Source organism: Nelumbo lutea, chromosome 4 (assembly GCF_056320005.1).
Source record: "Nelumbo lutea isolate HS-2025 chromosome 4, American lotus-T2T, whole genome shotgun sequence".
Classification (NCBI taxonomy): Eukaryota; Viridiplantae; Streptophyta; class Magnoliopsida; order Proteales; family Nelumbonaceae; genus Nelumbo; species Nelumbo lutea.
The window spans coordinates 14,381,726-14,408,951 of record NC_142687.1 but is presented as its reverse complement, the minus strand read 5'-3'; the positions used below and the strand labels follow the sequence as shown (position 1 = coordinate 14,408,951).

At 39.2% G+C, this 27,226-nt stretch overlaps 1 protein-coding gene across 10 annotated transcripts in view; it reads left to right on the top strand.

The window, feature by feature from the left end:
• LOC148854084 (phospholipid-transporting ATPase 3-like) overlaps positions 1-27,226 on the top strand; it is a 139,452-nt gene that overhangs the window by 72,834 nt on the left and 39,392 nt on the right. For all 10 annotated transcript variants that reach the window (XR_016094866.1, XM_088941140.1, XM_088941136.1 and 7 more), the window contains 4 exons: positions 16,914-16,991; positions 17,122-17,218; positions 18,555-18,661; positions 18,844-18,909. Coding sequence is in view for 9 of the 10 variants with exons in the window: in XM_088941140.1 (XP_088797266.1) it covers positions 16,914-16,991; positions 17,122-17,218; positions 18,555-18,661; positions 18,844-18,909 (348 nt within the window). In the remaining variant the exon portion in view is untranslated. The remainder of the gene's footprint in view (positions 1-16,913; positions 16,992-17,121; positions 17,219-18,554; positions 18,662-18,843; positions 18,910-27,226) is intronic.

The window sequence follows — 27,226 nt, the reverse complement described above, 5'->3', positions numbered from 1 at the left end:
TCTGAATGGAGACTTACAAGAAGAGGTCTACATGCAGTTGCCTCCTGGATTCTATGATACAGAGATAGGTAAGAAGGTTTGCCGACTGAACAATGCATTGTATGGTTTGAAGCAGTCACCTAGAGCCTGGTTTGATAGGTTCAGATTAGCCCTTGGAAAGTTTGGTTATGTACAGGCCCAGTCAGATCATACACTATTCATCAAGAGGGTGGAGTCCTCTCTGACACTACTTGCTGTATATGTTGATGATATTGTGGTGACAGGAAATGATAGCCATGAGATTGAGTCCCTCAAACAGCTCCATCAAGAGTTTGAGGTGAAAGATCTTGGTGCACTACGTACTTTTTGGGTATTGAGATTGCTAGATCCAAGCAGGGGATTTTTATCTCTTAGAGAAAATATGTTCTAGATCAGTTGGCGGAAACTGGAAAGTTGGGTGTTAAGCTTGCTGATACACCCATTGAACAAAATCACAAGATTAGTGCAGAGGACGGGGAACCTCTTGAAGACAAAGTTATGTTCCAACGGTTGGTTGGAAAGCTCCTATATCTCTGCCTCACTCGGCCAGATATCAGTTATGCAGTTAGTGTTGTTAGCCAGTACATGCATTCCCCTAGAACTTCTCATCTTCTTGTGGCAGAGAGAATATTAGCATACTTGAAGAGATGCCCGGGTAGAGGTATACTGCTCAAGAACAATAATCACATGAGGGTGGAGGTCTATACAGATGTCAATTGGGCTGGGAGTGTTGATGGCAGAAGGTCTACCTCTGGATATTGTGCCCTTGTGGGAGGTAACCTTGTCTCTTGGAGGAGTAAGAAGCAGAGTGTTGTTTCCCGCTCCAGTGCTGAAGCGGAATACAGGTCAATGGCTAACAGAGTGGCTGAAATCTTATGGCTGAGATCACTACTTGAAGAGTTGGGTATTGACTATGAAAAGCCCTTAATGCTGTATTGTGATAATCAGGTAGCTATTAATTTAGCCCACAACCCAGTGTAGCATGACAGAACTAAACATATCGAAGTTGATCAACATTTTGTGCGAGAGAGGGTCACATCACAAGAAGTGTGTTTTCCGTATATCACATCTAATATGCAGCTCGCGGATATCCTCACCAAGGTTGTACCAAGGAAGAAGTTAGAGACAGACCTATCCAAGTTGGGAATGATAGATATCTACTCCCAACTTGAGGGGGGGGGTGTAGAGAACACTGATGTGGGCCCCACAGCAGTGGTCCCCACTGTGTTCGTAGGACAGCATGTGTAGTTATTTGTTTCAGTTATAGTAGTGTCAGTTTGGGTCAGTTTGTTAATTCAGTTGTTATTTATTTCAGTTTTTTATTTACTTTATTTATCATGTAAGTACTAAGGGCAGATCTGTCCTTTCCTCTATGTACTAAACATAACCTATAAATACTAAGAGAGTGGCGGCGGCAAATGTGTTAGAATCTGTCCCTCCTTTCAACCCCTTGTGTTCTCCTGTTTCTCTTCTCTTCCTTCTCCTTTCTCTCACTTTTCTTCTGCTTTTGTAAACCTAAAATCTTTTAGGATTCAAGACTAATTACAGCCTTGATCTTCTACTGAGAAGAAGATCAAGATTATTAGATCTTACAACGCCAAGGAGTATTTGAGAAGCACTTAAAATCCTTCCTTGAAGAAAAAGGAGTGATTCACCAGAGTTCCTGCCCTCATACTCCCCAACAAAGCAGGGTTTCGGAGAGGAAAAACTGACATGTGATTGAAGTTTCCAGAGGCTTATTATTCCAGATGCATGTTCCAACTTGGTTTTGGGGGCATGCTTCTCAAACAGCTGTATATCTTATTAACCAGACTTCCTTCGTGGTCTCTTCACCTCTAGTTCCTCATCAGCTTCTTTTTCCTGATGAGGATACATTCCTTCTTCCTCCCAAGGTTTTTGGGTGTGTCTACTTTGTCCATGACATGGGTCCTTCTAGACTGTAATTTGATCCAAAGTCTATCAAGTGTGTTTTCTTGGGGTATTCTTTAGTCCAAAAGGGGTATCGTTGTTATGACCCTTGTTTTAGAAAACGGTACATGGCATCCCCATCACATTCTTTGAGTCTACTCCCTTCTTCTTCGTCTCTCATCCTTCTCTTCAGGGGGAGAATGTTAGTGAAGATCAGACGCCTTTTAGTATGTCAATTCCTGCAATTGATGTTGTCAATCCTTCTTTTCCTCCACCTCCCTGTGGTGGCAGTAGTCCTCCTCCTGTGCCTCCTATTCCTCGGTTTTGGCATCAATGATTATCAGAGGAAAAAATATGATGACTCCAAAGATCGAATGTCCATTACAATCTAACCTCCCGGACTTAGGTAATTTTGATTCCAAACCTCTTCCTATTTTCGATGCTTGTGTTGAATCTGTTGTTGAGCCTCCTCTTGTAGATTCTGACCTTAACCTTCCTATTACAATTCGTAAAGCAAGATGGACATGTATTAAGTATCCTATTTTAAACTGTCTCTTATGATACTTAATCACTCTCTTATTGTGCCTAATTCTCTTCTATTGCTTCTGTTTTTATCCCTCACATTGTTACTGAGGCAGTGCAATCCCTCATTGGAAGGATGCTATGAACCAGGAAATGGAGGCACTCGAAAAAAAACTAGACATGGGAAAATGTTTCTCTTCCAGAAGGAAAAGTTCCTATTGGATGCAAGTGGGTTTACATAGTGTAGCATAAAGCTAATGGATTAATTGAAAGGTATAAAGCTCGACTTGTGGGAAAAGGGTACACAGTCTTACGACATTGATTACCAGGAAACATTTGCTCCTGTAGCCAAGATGAATTCAATCCGAGTTATCATGTCTCTTGCTGCCCACTATTCTTGGCCGTTGTATCAAATGGATGTTAAAAACACCTTCCTTAATGGAGACCTTCAAGAAGTTTACATGGAACTTCCTCCAGGAGTGAACATCCTGTTTGAAGAAATCCCTTTATGGCCTTAAACAGTCCCCTAGAGATTGGTTTGACAGATTCAGGAAAGCTGTCTTAAAAATTGGCTTCTTGCAATCACAAGCTAACCATACCCTGTTTATTAGGAGAGCAAATGGAAAAATAACTATGTTGATAGTATATGTCGATAATATTGTTATCACAGAGGATGATATCTCTGGGATTTCTAAACTGAAGTCTTTCCTTGCTACTGAATTTGAAATTAAGGATCTCAAAGATCTCCGGTATTTCCTAGGGATTGAGGTCGCAAGTTCAAAGAAGTACATTTATATTTCTCAACGGAAATATGTCCTTGATTTGCTTTAGGAGGTAGGAAAACTAGAATGTAAATTGACTGAAACTCCAATTGATCACAATCATAAGTTGGGAGTTGATGATGGAGATGTCCTTCCTGACAAACGTGTGTATCAAAGACTTGTCGGTCGCCTTCTCTACTTGTGTTTGACTAGACCAGATATAGCATATGTTGTAAGTGTGGTCAGTCAATACATGCACAAGCCTAGATCATCTCATATGCAAGCAGTGAATAGAATACTTGCCTATTTGAAGGGTTGTCCAGGAAAGGGGATGTTGTATTCTATTCATGGGCATCTAAAGGTGCTCCCAAATCAAAGCTCGACAACAATTTGAACAAGCTGGGCATGATAAATATCTATGCTCAGCTTGAGGGGGAGTGTTAAGAGTATGAGGGCATTTCTGTCCTCTATGAATATTTGTATTTGGGTGCCTATTCAAGGGCACTTTTGTAATTTTTCTTGTGAAGAAAAATGAAAAGTCTCTTTGTGTGAAGAGTAACACACCAAGCATTCTCGACACTTCCTTCTTCTCTTCTCTTTCAACATCTCTAAACCTTCCAACCGTACCCAACAAAGGCACATATAACAAATTGAGCAGTTAGCTTAGTACGTTCATGAGAAGAAAGATGCACAAAGCACACACAACCAAAAGCATGCATATTAGACAAGTCAAAGACAACAAAAGAGCTTTTGAAACGGAGATGCACTAGCAAGGACAGAAGAAGGAAGATGGTTGATTGAATACATAGCTATACTGGCTACCTCCACCCAAAAGGAAGGTGGAGCATGTGATTCTTGTAGAAGTGTTCTCACAACAGTAAGGACATGGCCATTCTTGCATTCTTCTACGCCGTTCTGTTGAGGAGTGTCTGGACAATTATGTTGAGATTGAATGCCATAGCTTCTTAAATAAGCCTGGAAGTCTCCATTAGTATATTCTCCTCTTGATTCTGAGCAAAGAATACAAATATCAGCCTTGAATCGAACTCGTACCATAGCATGAAACAACTTGAATGTTATGAAAGCTTTTGATTTGTGTCGCAAGAAGTAAATCCATGTGTACCTGGTACAATCATCAATAAATAGTACAAAAATATTTTTATCCTAATCGTGAGGCAACAAAAGCAGATCAAACATCAAGTTGAAAAACAACCCTTCGAAGTATGGGACTGTATAGGATTAGATGGAAAAATGAAAAGGAGTAAAACAACTGAAAAGATTGGTAGAAGATGAAGAGAGAGCTGGCAACAAAGAGGTTTAGAGAATGAGAGGTTCGAACTAATCTCTCCCTCTAACACTCTAACACTATTTCATTAAGTTAATTTTTGAATAATTACAAGGGAGGCCCTTGGTTGGGCAAGAAATTACAAAAAACATAGCATAGAAGAGGATGGGAGGCCCTTGGTTGGGCAAGCTGAGCATAGATGTTAATCATGCCCAGCTTGCCAGTGTCATGCTGAAGCCTTGCCTTGGGAATGCCCTTGGTGAGAAAATCTACCAACTGTTCTTCAGAAGTGATGAAGGGAAGACACACTTCACCCGGAGAGACTCTTTCTTGAATAAAGTGTCTATCAACCTCAATATGCTTAGTTCTATCATGTTGTACTGGGTTGTGGGCAATGTTGATGGCGGCCTGATTATCACAGTACAACATCATTGGCCTTCCATGCTCAACCCCAAGTTCCTCCATCAATGATTTTAGCCACAACAGTTCAGAGACTCCATGTGCCATGGTCCTGTATTCTGCTTCTGCTAAGGATCGATCCACAACTGATTGTTTCTTGCTCCTCCAAGAAACAACATTACCAGCCACCAAACTGCAATACCCTGAAATAGATCTTCTGTCATCAATGTTTCCAGCCTAGTCAGCATCGGTATAGGCTTCAAGTTTCATATGACCATGCTTGGCAAACAGAATTCCCTTTCCCGGAGAGCCTTTCAAATAACACAGAATTCGTTCTGCGGCTGCCATATGAGTATCTCTGGGAGCATGCATGAACTGACTAATACAACTGACAGCATATGCAATATCTGGCCGAGTCATGCACAGGTACAGGAGTTTCCCAAGAAGTCTTTGAAAGACCCCTTTGTCTTCTAACAACGTCCCTTTCGAAGCGGAAAGTTTGTGACTCGTATCAATAGGAGTAGCAGTTGGTCTAGCACCCATCTTCCCAGTTTCAAAAAGCAAGTCAAGGACGTACTTCCTTTGGGAGATAAGGATCCCATCCTTGGATCTAGCAACTTATATGCCAAGGAAGTATCTCAACTCCCCTAGGTCCTTAATCTCAAATTCTGTATGGAGAAAAGACTTAAGAGCATGAATTCCTGAAGCATCATTACCAGTCACAACAATATCATCAACATACACAATGAGATATACTACCAGAGATCCACTTCTCTTCACAAAAAGAGTAAGATCAGACTGTGTCTGAACATAGCCGAAGTTAACAGGTGTTGTTCTAAATCTCTCAAACCATGCTCGAGGAGACTGTTTGAGGCCATAAAGGGATTTCTTCAATCTGCATACTTTTTCTTGCATATCACTTCCATACATTCCTGGAGGGAGAGACATATAAACCTCCTCATGTAAGTCACCATTCAGAAATGCATTCTTTACATCCAATTGATAAAGGGGCCAGTCAAAGTGAGCTGCTAGAGATAAGAGAACTCTCACAGATGTCATCTTAGCAATAGGTGCAAAGGTCTCCAGATAATCAATCCCATACATCTGTTTGTAGTCTTTTGCAACTAGCCTGGCCTTGTACCTCTCAATGGTCCCATCAGCCCGGTATTTAATGGTAAAGACCCACTTGCAACCAATCGGATCCTTCCCTTCAGGCAAATCCACCACTTCCCAAGTGTCATTCTTGTGTAGGGCATCCATTTCAGGTTTCATGGCATCCCTCCATTTTGGAATCTCAAGAGCTTCTGACACAGACCCAGGAATAGGATTAGAAGCAACTGAAGAGAGAGAAGAAAAGTATGAAGGAGAAAGCAGACCATAAGAAAGGTGTTTGGAAATGCAGTGTGCAGTGTACTTCCGTTTTCCTTTCCTAACAGCAATGGGAACATCAAGATCCGGGAAAGATGGCTCCAAAGGGGTTGAAACAGTACCTGTTGTCTCATCTGTGACTGGAAGTGCATGAGGCTCATTTGTTGTAAGGGAAACAACCTGCTCATTCCTGGATCTTTGCCTTTGATACACCTTGGGATTGTGGGTAGGATGAGGAGGTAAAGAGAGAGGAACACTAGGACAAGGAGAATGGAGCGACTGATCCTCCCTTGATTCATTTGAAGAGGACACAGGCTCATCAAGAGACTCAATCGGGATAGGGAGAGTAAGAGCAAACACTTGTGATAAACTCTCCCCCTATGGACAATGTTCTTCTAGAGAGGAACCATAAAAGGGAGAAAGTTCATCAAAGGTGACATCCATTGAGACATATCGAGTGCCAGTCTTTGGATCAAAACAATAGTAACCCTTCTTTGTGGAGGAATAACCAAGGAAGATACACTTGTGGGCTTTTGGTTCAAATTTATGTCTCTGGGCACTTGGAATGTGTATATAACAGGTGCAGCCAAACACACGAAGAGGAATAGGAAAAAGGTCCTTGTCCGGATGAAGAAGATTGAAGGGGGATTTAAACCCTAAAACCCTGGATGCCATACGGTTTATGGGGTAGGTAGCAATGAGAACAGCATCACCCCAAAATCTTGTAGGAACATGTGAGGCAAACAAAAGGCTCCTTGCAACTTCAACAATATGCCTATTTTTCCTTTCAGCAACTCCATTCTATTCAGGGGTTCTAACACAGGAACTTTGATGAATAACCCCCATGTCAGAGAGATAGGAGGATAAGTTCTTCTCAAAATATTCTTTTGCATTGTCAGATCTGAAAATTTTAATCCTGGTATCAAACTGGGTTAAAACAAATTCATGAAATTGTCTCACAAGTCTTGGAACTTCATCACCCTGGAGTGATGAAATTTAGGGAACTTCCACTATCAATTAGTATAGCCACCTTTTGGGCCTTAACCCACCCGTCAATCCTCATGGTACATGGGTTCTGGCATCCCGAAAGTGCTTGCAAGGAAATCACATAATATTCAATTTCTGTAGTTGGGCCTGTTTTGATGGGTCCAACTTCCGGTTCCCCTTCACTTGCGGCCTCCGCCTCTTCAACTTGCAATAGGTAGAGGTGTGGGGTCTTGCACCGATGTCCTTGGGTAAATTTTTTGTCACAATTGTAACACACTCGGTCCAGGATAACTTCTTGTAAGGTACAGTCATGGTTCTGGGGTTCTTGGGTGCTAAGATCTCTAGTTTAGTGCCAGGGGTGGGAAGTAATGGTCGTGGAGTGGAATCCCCCCGATTGGGTGGGTTTTGTAACAAAGGTCCACCCAATCTAGTGGACTTCCTTAATCGGTTCAGCCTGTCTTCTTGGAGTTTAGCTAATCCGATAGCAGCAATAAGGGTTGAAGGTTGCAGTGATTTCACTTCAATCCTTATGTCTTCCCATAATCCCCCAATAAAATAGCCAACCAAAGCAGAGTTGCACACGGGTAGCTAACCTCTCGAACTCCGTATGGTATTCTCGTACGCTACCAGTTTGTTTGACGCGGGACAGGGATTCATAAAAATTTTCATACCTAGATGGTCCAAACCTTACACGTAAGGGGTGAAGTCCATCCAAGTAGTCTGGGGGTGGGTTTTTTTCCGGTACCATTGGTACCATATAATGGCCTCCCCGTCCAGGTGGATGGAGGCAATAGGCACTTGTTGATGCGCCGGGGTCTCATGGTATTCAAAATAACATTCAGCTCGATAAATCCAGGGTACCGGGTCATCACCTGAGTAAACTGGGAATATGATTTTCATCACCTTTCTTGGGGAAATCCTGTCGCACCTTCCTGCACTGCTACTGGATCCTCCAGCTTCCGGTTCCCTTGCCATGGGTGTTGACAATCGCTCGAAATGTCCCACCAGTGCCGATAGAGTCTCCTTGACGTCTCTCAGTTTTGATGTGGTTCGGTGAACTTCTACTTCAATACGACCGACCCGTTCATCTACAACAGTTGATCTCATGTTAGTCATCAGTGCTAGGCTCTGATACCAGTTGATAAGACCACTTCGATATTCTGAGAATCTGAGCTGGTTCGAGGGAGATCACCCTCTTAAAACAGAGTAGAAGAGAGGAAGAAGAGGAAGGAAGGAGGAGAATAGTAGGGTTTTCATTTCGTGCCGATAGCTGGGGGGGGTTACAATTATTCATACTCTCCCTTCAGTCTCTCCTGCACATGCATCAATTGTGACTGCTAACTAACTAGAGGGATGTGGCCTCCTCACGTAAACAAACCTCAGTGGAGGTTGCACATGGGTGATCGAGTGTTTCTCTCGTGTCGGGCCTGGTTGCTGCATGTCTTGGTCCTGGGTCTCCTGTTGTCAGCCTGAATGGTTGGTTGAGGGCCTATCAGTATAGGACTCGACTTGTTGCCCAAGGCTATTAACAGGATTATGGGATAGACTATGAGGAGAATTTTGCCCATGTGGCAAAAATGACTACTGTTAGACTTCTGTTGTCCATCTCTGCAGCTAAACACTGGACAATTCATCAGATGGATGTGAAAAAATGCATTCCTGTATATTGTACAGACTCACAACTTGTCTGTCGTCTCAAGAAGTCCCTATATGGCCTAAAGCAAGCACCCATAGCCTGGTTTGACAGATTTAAATCTGTGATCATTGATGCTGGATTTATCCAAAGTTCTTCAGATCATTCCCCTTTTACCTTACATTGGAATCAAGGTGTGACACTTCTTCTCCTATATGTTGATGATATAATCATTACAGGGAATGATGTGGAAGGAATTGCTGATTTGAAACGACTTCTTAGTGATTCCTTTAAGATGAAGGATTTGGGTCCCTTAACTTCTTGGGACTTGAGGTCAGCGGTAATTCTCATGGTTACTTTGTTAATCAGCATATAAGTATGCGATGGACCTTGTCAAAATGGCAAACCTCGGTGATTCCAAGACTCTTGATGCTCCCTTGGAGGTTAATCAAAAACTAAGGATGATGGCTGCCCTCTTGAAGATCCTACTCTTTATCGGCAGTTAGTAGGCAATCTAATATATCTCACGATGACTCAACCAGATATATCTTATGCAGTCCAAATAGTGAGCCAGTTTGTATCATCTCTGCGGCAGCCACATTTGTCTGTAGTACATTGGATTATTAGGTATCTGAGGGGCACTTTATATCATGGCTTATACTTCTCCTCTTCTTCCATCAGTCTTGCTACATATGTAGATGCTGACTGGGCTGGTTGCCCAGACACTCAACATTCTACTACAGGCTGGTGTATCTTCCTTGGTAACTCTCTCATTTCCTGGAAATACAAGAAACAATCTACAGTTTCAAAATCTTCCACTGAAGCTGAATACAGAGCTATGTCCTCAGTGTGTAGTGAAATTATATGGCTCCACACTCTTCTACATGGCATACTACATAATCCACCACCATCTATTCCTCTCTTTTGTACCTAGGTAAGTGGTTTGTGTATGTCTGAATGTCCTGTAACTGCTGTGAAGGTGTTTTTCTTAGTTTTTGTGTATCATGTAATCCTTTTGTACCCAAATAAGTGGGTTGTGTAGGTCTGAATGACCTGTGATTGCTGTATCAGCATTTCTACTTTAATTTGGAGATTAGAGTGGCCTAAAATATGATGAAGAGTTATTTGTAGGGGCTGTTCAGATGTGAAATTGACCTTTTTTTCCTTTGCTTTTGGAATTGGTTAAGTAGTGTGGTAGTGTGTGTTCCTTGTGTGTGGACAAAAGGGAATGATCATATATTTCTGTTTGTGTGAAAACAAGTACCCATGTGGATGAATTGTGGCTGAACTATGAAATCGGACCTTCTTTATCATGTCTTCTATGGATTCTAGTATATTTGGTGTGTCCTCCAGTCAAGGTGGAGTGAGTGGAGGATTTGACATGAATTTTCCTATGGCTGTGATTCCTTTTGATGGACTTAATTACTTAGAATGGTCAAGGGGAATCAAACTTTACATAACTGCAAGGGGAAAAGTGGGTTATATTAATGGTAAAATCAAATAACCGAAGTTTGGGGGTGTAGAACATGATAAGTGGGACCAAGAAAACAACATGGTAATGTCATGGATGTTACTATCTATGCTACCACAAGGAACACCTTCATGTGGGCAGAAACAACTTATGAGATTTGGGAGTAAGCTAAATCTACCTATTTAAAACAATGGCATTATGAAAAAACCTATCAACTACAAGCTGCATCCTCAACTTGTAAGCAAGGGGAGAGGAGTCTCTCTATATATTATTCAGATTTAACCTTAATTTAGGAAGAGCTGGACCACTACAGAACATGGATTGGAAATGTGATGTACATGCTAAGGCCTACAAGTCTTTGGTTCCCAACAACAGGTTTTTGCCTTTCTCTTGGGGCTGAACCCTATACATGAGTCTATTAGGGTTCAGATATTGGGAAGTAAAGATCTCCTATTAGTACAAGAAGTGTATGCCCTAGTATAGTAAGAAGAAAGCAAACAGCATGTGACGAATAATTCTGAGGGGGAGCAAATTACCTTGGCAGCTAAGGGGAGTGTAGTTGCAAGAGATGGGAATTCTTTCAAGAAGGGTGACATCCAGAATGTTGATGACAAGGATAAGTTATGGTGCACTCATTGTCCAAAGTCTAGACATACTCGTAATATATGTTGGGGTCTTCATGGAAAGCCAAAGTGGGCCTAAGAGTTGAGTAAGAAATCAGATTAGAAAAAGAAACCAGGACAACAAGGTCAAAAGAAGTTTAATGCAACAAAACAAACATGGCCTCTCAAGGATCTCAAACATCTATCACTACCTTGAGCCAGGAACACTCTTCCGTGATTGATCCTAAGGAAGATATCATTAATTCCTTCCATGACTATTTAGAGTTGTATGGTAGGGCAATCCATCAAATGGATTCTGCTCATCCTCCCTCAACTTCCTTTGTGTCTACATCAGGTAATGGTAATTCTACCATAACTTTCCATGTGTCCTATCATCCCTCAAACTCTCTTTGGATAATAGATTCTAAAGCCTCAAACCATATGACCGGTAAATCAAATTGTTTCCAATCTTATCATCTCTTGTCTAGCTAAGACAAGATAAGACTAGATAATGGCTCCTTTTCCACCATAGCTAGTCAAGGAACCCTCTCCCTTCCCTTTGGACATACCCTTTCTAATGTGTTATATGTTCCAAAATTGCTAAAAACTTGTTCTTTGTTAGTAGTATTACAAACTCTTTGAACTGCTCAGTAACCTTTTTTCCTTCTTGTGTGATACATGATTTGGCCTCGGGGAAGATGATTGGTAGAGGTTGTATGGTGGACGGTCTCTACATGTTAGAGAATAACGCTACTCTTGCGGTTACTGAATCTAAGAGTCAGTCTACTAAGAGTTTAAGTCTATTTATGGCATAGTTGTTTGGGTCATTTATCTTTGAGTCGTTAAAATTTTTGTTTCCAAAATTGTTCAAGTCATTGTCAGTACTTGAATTCACATGTCAAACTTGTCAATTGAGCAAACATTGTAGAAATCATTTTGCTCCAAGAAATAATAAATCTGTTTCCTTTTCATATTGTTTATTCTGATGTTTGGGGCCTCATTACTTTACCCTTTGAGACTGTCTATAAATATTTTATTACACTTATTGATGACTACTCTAGATATACATGGGCGTATCTAATGCGATGTAGAGATGAAGTGCTAAAGATTATAAAAGATTTCCAATGCATGGTATTCACCCAATGTCAAACAGGGATCCGAATTTTCCAATCTGACAATATCAAAGAGTATTTCCATAGTGACCTCACGGAATTATTTTTCTTTGTGTGGGTCCATTCATCATAGTTCTTGTGCTAATACACCCTAACAGAATGGTGTTGTAGAAAGGAAAAACTTCCATCTCCTTGAAGTTGCTCATGGGTTACTTATACATATGAATGTTCCAAAACATTTTTAGTTGATGTTGTTTTATGTCTTGCCTACCTTATCAACCGTATGCCATCTTGCTTGTTAGAGTGCAAGGCCCCTCATCAACTCTTGTTCCCTAAAGCTCCCTTATTTTCTATTCCTATTTGTGTGTTTGGCTGTTGTTTTGATTTGTCTCCTAGTTGTGGTAAACTTGATCCCCATACTATTCCTTATCTATTGTTTGGTTACCCTTCATCTCAGAAGGGTTACTGGTGTTTTGACCCCATTTCTAGGAAATATTATGTTTCTATGGATGTGTCTTTCTTTGTGAGTGAATCCCTTTTTTCATGTGTTTTGACCCCATTTCTAGGAAATATTATGTTTCTATGGATGTGTCTTTCTTTGTGAATGACCCCTTTTTTCATGTTTCTCCTCAAAGAGTAGGGTAGAGGAGCAATAGGTCCAAGTTCTCCTCCTCTACCTAACCCTCCTTCGTCGTCGGAAGGGCCAACCAAGTTCAAGAGTTGTGGAGCAACTTGAAGTTGTACCACCAAAATTATCAAATTCATGGGGGTAGATCCTACCCAGCCCGGTACTCTTATTCCCATTGATGTTTTTGACCATATTGCTATTGATTCTTCTATTGCTAATGACTTAGACATTCCTAATGAAAAAAGGGAGTTTGGTCTTGTACCACTAAGTATCCTATCTCCCATTTTGTTTCCTATGAGAACATCTCACCCTCTTTTCGCGCGTTCTTATCTTCCATTAACAGTGTCCCTATCCCTAAGAATGTGGCAAAGGCTCTCTTAGTACCTGAATGGACATATGCAATGAAAGAAGAGACCAACTCCTTACATAAAAATGGTACGTGGAAGTTAGTAGATCTTCGTGAAGGTAAGGAACTGGTAGGGTGTAAGTGGGTGTTCATAGTGAAGCACAGGGCTGATGGCATAGTGGAAAAGTATAAAGCTTAGCTGGTGGGAAAAGGTTTTACTCAGATGTATGGAGTAGATTATACAAAGACATTTGCTCCAGTAGCTAAGATGAATTCTATTAGAGCCATTTTTTCTCTAGATGTTAACCTTGATTGGGATCTTCATCAGTTGATATCAAAAATGCCTTCCTGAATGGTGATCTTGAAGAAGAGACGTACATGGTACAACCCCTTGGATTTTGTGCCCAAGGCAAAGAACAGAAAGTGTACAGATTAAAGAAGTCCTTGTATGGATTAAAATAATCACCAAGAGCTTGGTTCAACAAGTTCCATCTATCTGTACAGAAGATTGGCTACAAATAATGCTATATTGGTCATACATTATTCGTAAAAAAAAAAGGAGAAGGAAAGATTGCAGCCTTGATAATGTATGTTGATGACATAGTAACCACGGGTGATTGGAAAGTTGAAATTCAGAAGCTAAAGGAGTTCCTAACTACTCAATTTGAGGTGAAGGTTCTAGGCCCCTTGCGGTATCTCCTTGGAATTGAAGTGGCCTACTCACAAAAGGGGATCTTCATTTCACAAAGGAAATGCGTCCTAGATCTGTTACAGGATTCAGGAAAACTAGGGGTGAAGTCAGCTGACTCTCACATTGATCCAATTCACAGATTGGGTGATTGTTGTAGTGAGACTATTAAATATGTAAAGCAATTCCAAAATCTTGTAGGAATGCTCTTGTACTTGTCCATGATCCGGCCAAACATTGTTTATATCATGGATGTTCTTAGTCAATTCATGCATGCCCCTAAGGTAGAAATATTCACAAAGAGAAGCCTTTAGTAGTTCCAATAGGTCAATTTGAACACCTAAATCACAGTCTTGACAACCAAGAATGAAACCTTGCTTTGATACCATGTCAATTAGATAGTTCGAACAAGAAGAAGATAAACAGTTTCAGGTTGTCAATGTAACAGTCGACTCCACCCCAAAGAGCCTCTATTAGATTAATAAAGTATGTACAATTACAAAAATTCCCATAAAGGGCTAAAAGAGAAAAGGAACGAATACAAAGGCTATAATACATCATTCTTAGATTCTCCACAATTTGAGTGGTAGGTCTCCAAGAAAATTCTTCTTTCCTCAACAACTCTTCTAGTCTACTTTCAGACTCCATCTTTTTGATATTTCCTTTTGACTACACTCTCTTTGGGCTTCCTTTTGGTCTAACTCCTTAATCATCTTTACAATTTTGTCTTTCGAGTATTCTAATCTCTCAAATTCTTCCTTGTTCTAATCTTCTAACCTTTCTTTCAACTTTAGTTTTCTAATGAATCTCACCTGCTTTTTTTCTCACATTAATTCCACTTCCCCTTCATTTTTTTATCTTTTCCTTGAACTTATGGACTTCCAGCCACATGTTTTTAAATATAAGGGGTGTAGGTCCCCCAAGGAAGGTTTCCTAATTATGACACAAAGGGCAAAGATCGGAGGTTACCCTGGGTGCTTTCAGGTCTGAATTTCCCCACAACTCCTCCCGATCTACAAAGAAAAGGAACCTATCAAACTTGGAGCACACTGGAGCTTCCTAAAAACTTGACCTGGTAAAGGATTACTCTGGGGAGTGCTTTTAGAACTAAAGAGAAAAGGAACATATCCAACTTGGAGTACACTGGAACTTCCTAATGGACCCAGGTTGCCTATGCTGCAGCCATAAAATGTTGCTGGAAGTTCCATGAGGCACCTAGCAGTTTGTGGGGAATGGTAGTTAAATTTAAACTAAAATTTGGTGTAAGAGAGTTTGATTAGGTGACTTGTCAAGGTGTTCATTCTTATGGAACATCCATCTGGAAAGGTATTGAGAAAAGATATATCCTGCATTCTTTAGGTGATGGGAATAGAATCAAATTTTGAGTGGACAAATGTTGTGGTCAGCAGGCTTTGATCTATCAATTTCCAGCCCTTTATTTGGTGGCTCGGATTAGGAAGGCTTTAGTCTATGATACTCTGTTTCAAATGGTGTAACCAGCTGGAGTCCAATGTTTATGAGAATGCTGAATGACTGAGAAGTTGACCAGTTACTGGATCTTTTGCAATCTCTGCAGCTTCACTTGCCACAAGTGGGACATCCTGATTCTTGTAGTTGGTTGTGGGAGAATAATGGTAGGTCCTCTGTAAAAATCTATGCCAAGAAAATCTTGATGATTTCCCAGCAAACAGAATCTGGCATTTTGGGGTTCCGTTCAAAATCAAGTTTTCTTTTTCCAGGACTGCAGCTATGGAGAAATGTTTAACCTAAGACAAATTACTGCATAGGGGAATGACGTTGGACCAGCATGGGTGTGTTTTTTGTTCAGAAGAGTTGGAGACTGCCAATTATCTGTTCTTGCACTGCCCAAATGCTGTCAAAATTTGGATTATGCTTCTAAATATATTTTTTGCTGGGTTGGCTGCTTTCCACGGTCCACTAAAGCTTTTTTATGGAGCTGGCAGATAAGTGGTGTCATTAGTAGGGGTAAAATTGTCTGGAGAATGCTTCCAATGGCTGCTTTTTTGTATATATGGGAGGAAAAGACCTCTCAAATTTTTGGAAACATCTATTCTGATAGTGATGTCTTGCTGAACAGAATTAAAGGAATGCTTTGTTCTTGGTTAACTGTTCATAAAGATTTCAGGGGGTTGGGCTATGACAGATATTTTGAGAGATATTGTTCTTAAGGCCTACAGATGTATGATATTTTGTTTATACTACTAATACAATACCTTACGTTTCCAAAAAAAAAGTTGGCTTTATATATAGAGGTTGCAGAGGAAACCATTCAGCTTGTGTTGTTAACCTACTTGGGGCAGAATCCGCCACTAGTCTCCAATTTCTCATAATGTTGTTAGTTGTATAAACTGCAAGCAGCTCCATAGTTCTGCTCCAATGTGCCACCTTAATAGATATATTGTCAACGATGTTTTTCTTAGGGCTGGCCTAAATTCTCTAAGTGGTTAGGCATACATTATTTGTACTCATCATTTTTAATAATTTAATAAATAAAAGTACTACGGTTACCTATCAAAAAACAAATTGGATGACAGTCCTGTAACAAATATTCTGCTTTCTTAAATATTTTTTTATTAGTAATAAAAAAAAATCAATTATATGATAGTGATGTAGAAAAAGACTAATAAATGATGCTTCACTGTGTACTATCATTTACACTTGAAATGTCTGATCAACTACATAGAAAGTTGCTCCTTTTAAAGGAGATTAAATCTTTATGGTCCAAAGGCCAGTCCATGAGGAAACTGATCTCTTCTGTGCACAACCCAGGGAATGATCTCTCCTTGCCTTTAAGATGGACTGAAGAAGGTTAAGATATCTCTTACTTTTGTTTTATTGACTACCTACCTGGAAACATTTTGAAAATAACAGGATGCATTGTCTACTTGTCACATTCATCTCATATAATTTTTGACTGTGTTCCTTGTATATCAGTAGTACTTATTTTCTTTTGATCAGCAACAAAGAAATTAAAATTCATTACAATAAGCAGAACAATGGCATCAATTTATACAAAAATAAGAGCATTAGCAAGCTATCCTCCCCATGAATTGTTACAAATTGCCCAAAATAGCTAGTTTCTATTAACCCCTTAGCTAAATTGTCAGCCTAGTATTGCAGTAGTACTTTATTATACTTCTAAGATTAATGTTGCATGATTGCAGGTTAAACAAGATGGCTTCTTTCCTGCAGATCTACTGTTCCTTGCAAGTACAAATCCTGATGGTGTCTGCTACATTGAGGTTTTTCTTTTCATCTTTTATTTTCTTACTTTGAACAGTTCTTTTTTGTATTTAATTCAATGTATTTACCTAATAAAACTCAAGAATATACCTGCCTCCACATCTCATTTCAAGTTTCTCCCCATCACAGACTGCAAATCTTGATGGTGAAACAAATTTGAAGATTAGAAAGGCGCTTGAAAGGACATGGGATTACTTGACTGCTGATAAGGCCTCTGAATTTAAAGGTTTAACCTTTGTTTTTTAGAATTCAACCAATGCTTTAGTTTCTATTGGGCCAAAGGTGTTGGGACTGAGTTCTTTGAATTGGTTTTGAAAGCATAGAGTGAAACTTATAACTCTGGCTGGTTACACTAAAGCAAAATATGGCAATCCACTATCAATTATTCATTTTGATGTTAATAAGGGCTTCGTTTGTCTGTATTGCATCTTTTGTTTGCACCATTACAAAATTGAGGAGTACAATTCCGGTTCATTTTTTTTTCGATTTTTTTGGGGGACAAGGTGCCCTTGGAGGGTAGCCTCTCCCAAGCGCCTACACATTTTTGTGTATGGTGCTGCATAGTATTTTTATATTTATATTTTATGATATTATAATACACTAAATTATTCATTTTGTGGCTTTATAATATTTTTATAATTCTTATATTACTTACTTTTTATATATTTCTTATTTGTTTGGGTTCAATGGATACACAAGTTATTGAGATTTCAAAACCTGAATCAACAAGCAAAGAAGAACTTGAAGATTTTATCCAATCAGCACATGAGAGTAGCCATAGAATTGTTGTTGTTGTTGTTACATTAATAATAATATATTATTATTACTGTTCCTCTTCCTCCTATAATAAAAACAAGGGCTCAGCCCCTATGTTTTCTTCTCTTTCTTCTTTTTCTTCTCATAAATATGTTGATTTTTTATGTTTTTGTATAAGTTTTATACTTATTTCATGAGGATTATGGTAATTATTAGTCAAGGATAGGATAATTGCTGATTACCATAAAATCTAGGGAACTACTCTGGGGCTTATATTATCTTATTACAAAAAACTCATTGCCTAGGTGACAAGACACCCTCCCTGTTGCCCTGGTTCTCCTTGGTGTCTTGAAAACTATGATTATATATAGAGACACGCACACAATGATATGCCGAATCTGGTTCAATTTTGCTTCAGATTTTGCTTCGCTTTGTTTGTTTGGAGGGAAGTAAAATAATGTGACACTCTATATGGAAGAGTATGAGGGGGAGGAAGAGGAATAAAATTTCGAATCACTTTCTGGGATGCATATTTTACATCATGGAGGTGCAAATTATGTGGTAAAAATGTAAATTTTACTCAAACGGTATAAATGTGTTTGCAGAACAATATACTGATCTTTTCCCTCTTAATGATGTTTCATGCTGCCTTATGGTTGACATAAGAAAATGGCACACAATGTAAAACTTCATTACTTTCTAGTCTTCTTTATAGTTGGTACTGTATTACTTGCAATTTCATCTATTTATTTTCTCGTTTCTTATGTTTTTTTTTTTTCTTATAAAGATTTGTTTGTTGATTACAGGGGAAATACAGTGTGAACAACCAAATAACTCATTGTACACTTTCACTGGCAACCTTATGGTCGAAAAACAAACACTGCCTCTTACACCAAATCAATTATTATTAAGGGTAAGATTTATTTTTCTGTTTGTGCCTCATTAATAACTTTGTTTTTTTTTTAGCCTAATGCACGCATGTTATAAATCTTGTGTTAGATGCCTTTCACTTTGACACAATTGTGAATATGTTAAGAATCAATTTTAGAAATTCATGCTTATTGTTCATCATTATGCTTCTGCTTTTTTTTTCAGGGATGCAGTCTAAGGAACACAGAATATATAGTTGGAGTCGTTATATTTACTGGGCATGAAACAAAGGTATGTGGCATTTTGGTATAGTTTGACTTGCTAACCCCTTGTCCCCTATTCCATGTTGGACCATCTATGTAACCCAGTAAGGGATCAATATGTCTGGCATGAGATCATAGTTAGCATTGGATTGACCAAAGTTCTTGCTATATTTGATTTTCATTGATCTAATGCATTGATCCTGGGAAGGAGGACAGAAAGAACAGTAGTGGGAAGTGTAGAGATAATATGGGCTGATGGGTTGGAAGTACCATTTTATCTTGTATATACCTTATTGTACAATATCTTTTATTCTTTCTTGTAAACTTATCTTATTTCTTATTTATTTTGGTGAAGGACACAATGATCCTTCCACTTTTATGTAAACTTCTGATATATAATGCAAATCCTTTGGGCGTGTAGACTGATTGACACACCCATTCAACTTCTACTGTCTCTTTTGAATGGTCTCTGTCATGTATCAGAGCAAGTTCTAACCTCAATCTGCTGAAAACTTCTCTCTTTCTGTTGTTTTGCTACGATTAAAGTACATTGAAGGACTGTTCTGTTGCTCTGTTGCTGAAGTTTTTGGTGGTCTTCTGGCAACTGTTCCGATCAGTCCCTTTTCTTGCTGTTTTCTATAGAAGACAACATAACAGGTTAGGGTTTCTAACCTGTTTTGGTGTTTGGATCATTGCTGGTAGGGTTTCTAATTGAATCTTCTTGGAATCGATTCTCAACTTTCCTTTTTAGGACTGTTACTTAATCTACTGCTTTTTGAGAGCATTTCCTTTAGGAAATCTGATTATTCTCCATTAAATCAAATCAGTTTTGAGTGATTTAAAGCCTGTTATGTCCTTTCTACTTGTTACAACATCTTTTCTTGGTGTTTTTTTAAATGATGTCAATCAAGTTTATTGGAAGAAACTATGCTCTATGGAAGTTTCACTTCAAGTTCTATGTTGAGGGGCAAGGCCTTTGGGGTTATGTGGATGGTTTGATGGCCAAACCTAATGAATCTGACAGCAAAGGGCTGAAACAGTGAAAGATAGATAATGCAAGAATGGAATCATGGATTCTTGGCTCAGTTGAGACTGACATAGCCATTCTGATGAGGGGTTTTAAGACTATAAAGGAAATGTTTGAATTCATGGAGAAGGTCTATCAGTAGTCCAACCACTCTCGACAAAATCAAATTAAAACAGAGATCTTTTCCTACACTCAAGGGGAGATGATCCAATAGTACTATGCTGGTTTTATCAATTTATGGACTGAGTACGAATTAGTGCACATGGGAGACTCTTTGTTAGCTTGTTGTGTCAAGAGTATGAAGTAGCACTTCGATACTTTGTCAGATTGTTGTGTCAAGAGTATGAAGTAGCACTTTGATAGAAGGAAGATTATGCATTTTCTGATGCATTTGAGGCCTGAATATGAAGTTATTAGATCGAATATTTTGAGTAGGGATTCTACTCCGAATCTGGATACTATATTGGAGGAACTTCTTAGGGAAGAAACAAGGCTGGTTACTTAAGTCTACCATCAATGGGAAGCATGATTCTGGGGCAGAAGCTGTTTATTTTGCAAACAAATCAAAACCAATGGACCTTTCCAAGGTACGATGTTATGAGTGCAAAGAATATGGTCATATTGTTTCACATTGCCAAAAGAACACTTGTACCTATTGCAAGAAACATGGGCATTATAATATATGAATGCCCCACTCACCCATCTAAAGGAAACACTTCAGGTTATAAGAAAAATCAGCACAGGGCATATCAGACAATCATGGATAATTCAGACAGTGGTAGTATCACTTACCCTCCAACACCTACTTCAGTCAAAGGTGAGTCTTCTGGAGTTATTTTTGAGGAAAAGACGCAATAGCTGGTGTCTTCAGCCATTTTTTTCTGCTTTCTCTGCTATTTGTCTATCTGGTGAGTCTTCACTTTATTGCTCTTCTCCAAATCACCTTTGAGTAATTGACTCTGGTGCCTCCAATCATATAATGAGGGCATACTTTGGTCAGTATCTTAAACCAAAATCCTTGAATAAGCTTATCATTACGGCCAATGTTTAATGTTATCAGACCTGTATTTAATCCAATAAACAAAGAAAAACACCTGCAGCAGGCCTGAGAAGAGAGGTAATAGAGAGGAAGAAGAGAAAAAGAATATGAAGAGAATAGGGAAAACAATCTCAGTCGAATGAGACTAAACTGCAGCCCCCTATATGTTTATATTCATAATTGTTAGAATAATGTTAAAATAACTTAGTTGCAGATGTTAGGGCCTGTTTGGCTAATTAAAGTGTTTTTTATTTCGTTTTTTATTTCTGTTATGTCTGTTATTGTACTCAGGGGCACAAGGGTCTTTTCCCTTGTTATTTTTGTCGCCCTATATATAGTAAAATAAAGACTGGCGCCGCTAGTACTGTTACATTGCAAAACCTTCTCTCTTCTCTCATCTCTTCTCTTCTCTTCTTCTTCTCTTCTCTTCTCTTCCTCTTATCTCTGGCCGGCCACACTGTCACGAATAATGAATATGAAAATTACAATATTACCCTTGATACTATGATTTAAGAACAGAGACAAAACAGAATTAAAAAGAAAGGGAAAAAGACTAAAATAACCCTAGAAAAAAAAACATTGTATTTTAGTACTCCCCCTCAAGTTGGAGCATATATATATCATACAACTCCAACTTGTTACAAATGTATTTCATCCGAGCACCACTCAATCCTTTGGTGAATAGATTAACTAGTTGATCTTCAGACTTCACATATGGGGTAATGATTTCTCCACTAACCACCTTCTCTCTTATAAAGTGGTAATCCACCTCTATGTGTTTAGTCCTCTCATGATACACTAGATTGGAGGAGATATGAACGGTTGCCCGGTTGTCACAAAATAGCTTCATGGGAGTTGTGATTGATATTCCCATTTCATGTAACAATTGTTTCAACCACACCAACTTGCATGTAGTGTGGGCCATGGCTCTATACTCGGCCTCAACACTACTCCTTGCCGCAACTTGTTACAAATGTATTTCATCCGAGCACCACTCAATCCTTTGGTGAATAGATTAGCTAGTTGATCTTCAGACTTCACATATGGGGTAATGATTTCTCCACTAACCACCTTCTCTCTTACAAAGTGACAATCCACCTCTACGTGTTTAGTCCTCTCATGATACACTAGATTGGAGGAGATATGAATGGTTGCCTGGTTGTCACAAAGTAGCTTCATGGAAGTTGTGATTGATATTCCCATTTCCTGTAACAACTGTTTCAACCACACCAGCTTGCATGTAGTGTGGGCCATGGCTCTATACTCGGTCTCAACACTACTCCTCGCCGCCACATTCTGTTTCTTGCTCTTCCAAGTGATCAAATTGCCTGCCAAAAACATACAGTAACCAGTTGTTGGTTTCTTGTTAGTAATTGATCCTACCCAATCAGCATCTGTACATCTTTCAAATGAGAAGTCTCTCCCTTTCTTATACAACAACCCTTGACCCCGAGCACCCTCTAAACAGCGTAGAACTCTAGCAATACCTTCCAAATGGATTGCCCTTGGGTTTTGCATGAATTGACTCAATAATCCAACACTGAAGGAAATGTTTAGTCTTGTGATGGTTAAATAAATCAATTTTCCGGCTACTCTACTATATTGTCCAGGATCATTTAGGGGCCCCCCCTCACTATCAAACATCTTCACATTTGGCTCTATAAGAGTATCCATTGGTTTTTCCCCTAATAGACCAATCTCTTCCAACAACTCAAGCACATACTTTGCCACTTCTTTGCCCAAAAAATATTTCAAGTGTCCCAAGTCCTTAGACTAGAATTGACTTTGTAGGAACTATTTGAGCTCTTCAATGCCATGCTCATCGCTTCCTATGGTAATAATATCAACAACATAGACTGCCAGTACAATCTTTCCAAAGGTAGTATTTCTAATGAACACGAAGTGATCAACCCTACATTGTGTCATCCCAAACTGCTGTACTACACTACTAAATCTCCCAAACCAGGCCCTCGAAGATTGCTTCAACCGACACACCTTTCTTTCCTCCCCATAAGCAACATACCTTGGAGGTTGCTCTATATACACCTCTTTAGAAACAATGGCCAACCAAAGTGTGTATCCAGAGAGATAAGCACATGGACTAAACCCATTTTAGCTAACTTGAAAGAAGAAGAAAAACTGTTTACTGTATTACAGGTTTGAAGAGAAGAAGAGAGAGAGAGAGAGAGAGAGAGAGAGAGAGAGAGGAGAAAACAAAGAAGGGGTTCAGTGGTGAATGATCTGCTGCCCCACCAACCCTTTATTTATAGCTTTTAGGATCCTTACAAGAATAGGAAATAAACAAAAAATAGAAACAATAAGGCCAGCCAGCCCAAATTAACAGAAATTAGAAAATTCTAATAACAGAAACTATAAACTAAAGAAATTAGAAACTACTAAAAAGAAATTAGAAACTACTAATAAAAGAAATTAGAAACATCTAGGTGTGGGTATGAAACCACACACACTAGAGCCTGAGTGTGTGTATGGAACCCCACACTCGTGTTTAACCAACTATTTCTTCACTCCCTCTCAAGTTGGGAGTAGATATTTGTCATGCCCAACTTGCGTAGATCTGTCTCCAATTTTCCTTTTGTGACTACTTTGGTGAAGAGATTAGCTAACTGCATGTATAAGGCAATGTAAGGAAGGCATACTTCTTGAGATGTGACTCGCTCTCGGATAAAATGTCTGTCAACCTCGATATGCTTAGTCCTATCATGTTGTATTGGGTTATGGGCAATATTAACTATAGCTTGATTATCACAATATAGCATCAGAGGCTTCTCATAATCAACCTCCAACTCATTAAGCAAGGATCACAGCCATAACACTTCTGCAACACCAAATGGCCATGGATCTTATTATTTGTTGATGACTATACGCGTTTTTCATGGGTCTATCTTATGCACTCTCGAGATGAGGTCCCCAAACATCTGTACCCCCCTGTTGGGAGTATGGTAGGGCCCCCAAACATTGGTATGCACAATCTCGAAAGGAAGGTTGCTTCTTTTATTACTTAAAGGATAAGATGATCTACTATGTTTTGCAAGTTCACAACTTTCACATTTTAACCCAAACACTTCTACTAACTCAAACAAGTTTGGAAAAAGACTCTTTGAAGACCCAAAAGATAAATGACCTAAATGGTTGTGCCAAAGCATAATCTTACTACAAGACTGAGAAACAAACAATTTCCCTGCTTCACTCTACTCCCCCTATGAATGTTTCAGCAGGTAGACTCCATTCATCTCATGGCCAATCCCAATCACCTTCTTCATTTTCAGATCCTGAAAAAATACATTGATCAGGGAAAAAAGTTACCGAATAGTTTTGATTTTAATTGATACTACTAATTGAAAGCAAGTTAGCACTAAGCTTGGGAACATGCAAAGCTGAGGATAGGGTGATGGTATCTGATAATCTGATGCCTCCCTTGCCAGAAATTGGTACAAGAGAGCCATTAGCAATAGAAACTTTGTCTCTCCCAGAAGATAAAAAATAGGTGCTAAATAGAGTAGATATGCTAGTCATATGATCTGAAGCACCTGAATCTATTACACAGGAAGGTCTAGTGTTACCTGGGACAGAAGCATGACAAGCAGTAGCTCTTGTACCTGTATGAGCAAGAGCTGAAGTAGGTTGTTGAGCCGATGTAGGCTGAGCTGAATTACTAAATTCATTTTCTAGCTGAGTCAGAACAGCTTAGACTGCAGCTAGGGTATCTAGAGGAGTGCCTCTTGTGCCTGATGAAGTTGTACTATCAATGTTGACGCCATATTAGCATTCCCTTTCTTATTTCTAAGCTTTGTTGGAACTAGATGAGGGTGCAACTTCCAATAGGTGTCCTTAGTATGTTTAGGTTTCTTGCAGTGTTCACATACTAAGTCCTTCCTAGCTTCCTTCTTCTCCTTATCCCCCCAAATTTAGGTCTAACTACTACCAAGGCTGATTCGGAAGGCTGTTGTTGCAACATAACCTTTCTCCTAGTTTCTTCACTATGCACTAGGGAATAGGCTTGTGATAAAGTCACACTATCTCTTGTCAACAACTGTTGTCTCACAATGTCATATTCAGAGTTCAGACCAGCTAGGAACTCAAGAAATCAGTTAGTTTCAACCTGCTTTCTATATGTTTGTGCATCTTTCTGACTCTCCCACTCAATTGTTTCAAGATGGTCAATTTCATGCCACAGGGATATTAAGGTTGAAAAGTAAACAGATACCTACTTCTCTCCTTGCCTCAAATTTTTAACCTCACATTTTAACTCATAAGCCCTAGCAACATTCATTAAGAGGCTGAGAGTAAGTTTCCTTCATAACATTCCATATTTCCTTAGCTGCTTTGGCCCACAAGTAGTTTCCGCTGATGTGTGGCCGCATAGAGTTGCACAGCCATGTCATTACCAAAAATTTTCTTGGACCCACCTAGCATAAGTAGGGTCCTCCTTGGAGGGTTCCTTCACATCCCCTAGCAAGAAGTTCAATTTTCCTTTACCCCCAATAGCCATCATGGCTGATTGGGCCCATTCCAAGTAGTTTGATCCATCAAACTTAACAGTTGTGATCTGAAAGGTGTTTTCAGTCATGTTACCTGAACTACCAGTCCCAAAAGCACCTTCCCCTTGGTTCTTGTACTTCATTCTAAGTTAAGAAGAGGCTTTAAACTACTGTGACAAGAAAAAACTGTATTTCAAGGCTGATAACAGCCAACCTAGGACAATGATTTTGCAGTTAGATAACAGTCAACTACTATCTTGGGATTGATATCAGTCCTAAAATTTTCTATCCGTACCTCTCTGAATGAATAACAAAGTCCTTTTGAGTATCAATCTCAAGAAAAGGTACTTACTTTATGAAGAAAAAAGCCCAGAAAACTGATTGCTACCTTTAGTCTTCAAACTTGATCAATCGATTACTGTCAGCACCTTGAATCTTGATCAAAGAACCAAGAAAAAATAAACTGATCGGTACCTCCAATCTTGATCAAGAATTGATCTTGATCACTCAATTCCTGCCTGATTCTTCCTGATTACAAGAAGCTTTCTCCAATCTTAGGACAGCAGCTAAAGCCTTCTTGCAACCTCCAAGAATCAGCCGAAATAAGGATCTTTCTGAACTTTCAGCCCTAAACAATTCTCATGTGGTCGGCTGAATTAAATCCACATGAGAAACCCTAGATCTAAGGCTCTGATACCAACTTGAAAGAAGAAGAAGAACTGTTTACTATATTACAGGTTTGAAGAGAAGAAAAGAGAGGAAGAGAGAGAGAGAGAGAGAGAGAGAGAGAGTGAAGAGAGGAGAAAAGAAAGAAGGGGTTCAGTGGTGAATGATCTACTGCTCCATACACTCCTTCATTTATAGCTTTTAGGATCCTTACAAGAATAGGAAATAAACAAAAAATAGAAACAATTAGGCTAGCCAGCCCAACTTAACAGAAATTAGAAACTCTTAATAACAGAAATTAGAAACTACTAATAAAAGAAATTAGAAACAACTAGGTGTGGGTATGAAACCACACACACTAGAGCCTGAGTGTGGGTATGGAACCCCACACTCGTGGCTAACCAACTATTTCTTCAAGCTACAAGTGAAAATGTATTAGTGTAATCAACTCCATAGGTCTGTGTGTACCCTTTGCCTACTAAGTGTGCTTTATATCTCTCCACACTACCATCTGCAAGATGCTTAACAGTGTAAACCCACCAACAACCAACTGCTTTCTTCCCTGGAGGAAGAGAAGTGAGGTTCCAAGTATGATTAGATTGAAGAGCATGAAATTCCTCATCCATCGACCTCTTCCATTCCGGAGAAAGGAGGACATTATGAAGAGATCTATGAACAAACATAGATGATAGAAGAGACAAAATTCCGATAGGATGGAGATAAATGTGTAAATGAAACATAACGAGATATAGGATGTTTAGTACAACCACGCCTACCTTTGCAAAAGATGTGATTTAGTTCAATAAAAATCAGTAAAATATTTTTAAATTATAACAAAGAGAAAAAAGGAGAAAATGGAGAAAGGAAGAAGAGTTCAATGGTCTCCTCTTCCACCTCTTATCTTTTATTAATCGTACTAAGATTGAACAAGTTATAAGTCTACCCTTAAGTGGGCGTCTAGCTCATCAACATACTTAAGAAAGCATAAAAAAGAATTAAAGGCCCATTAGCAAACAAAAAAACTAGGAAGAACTAACAATAAGACAGTAATGGGCTAGGGCCTATTCAGCCCAATCTTTCTACAATGAAGTGCAATGGGAAGATCCAAATGAGA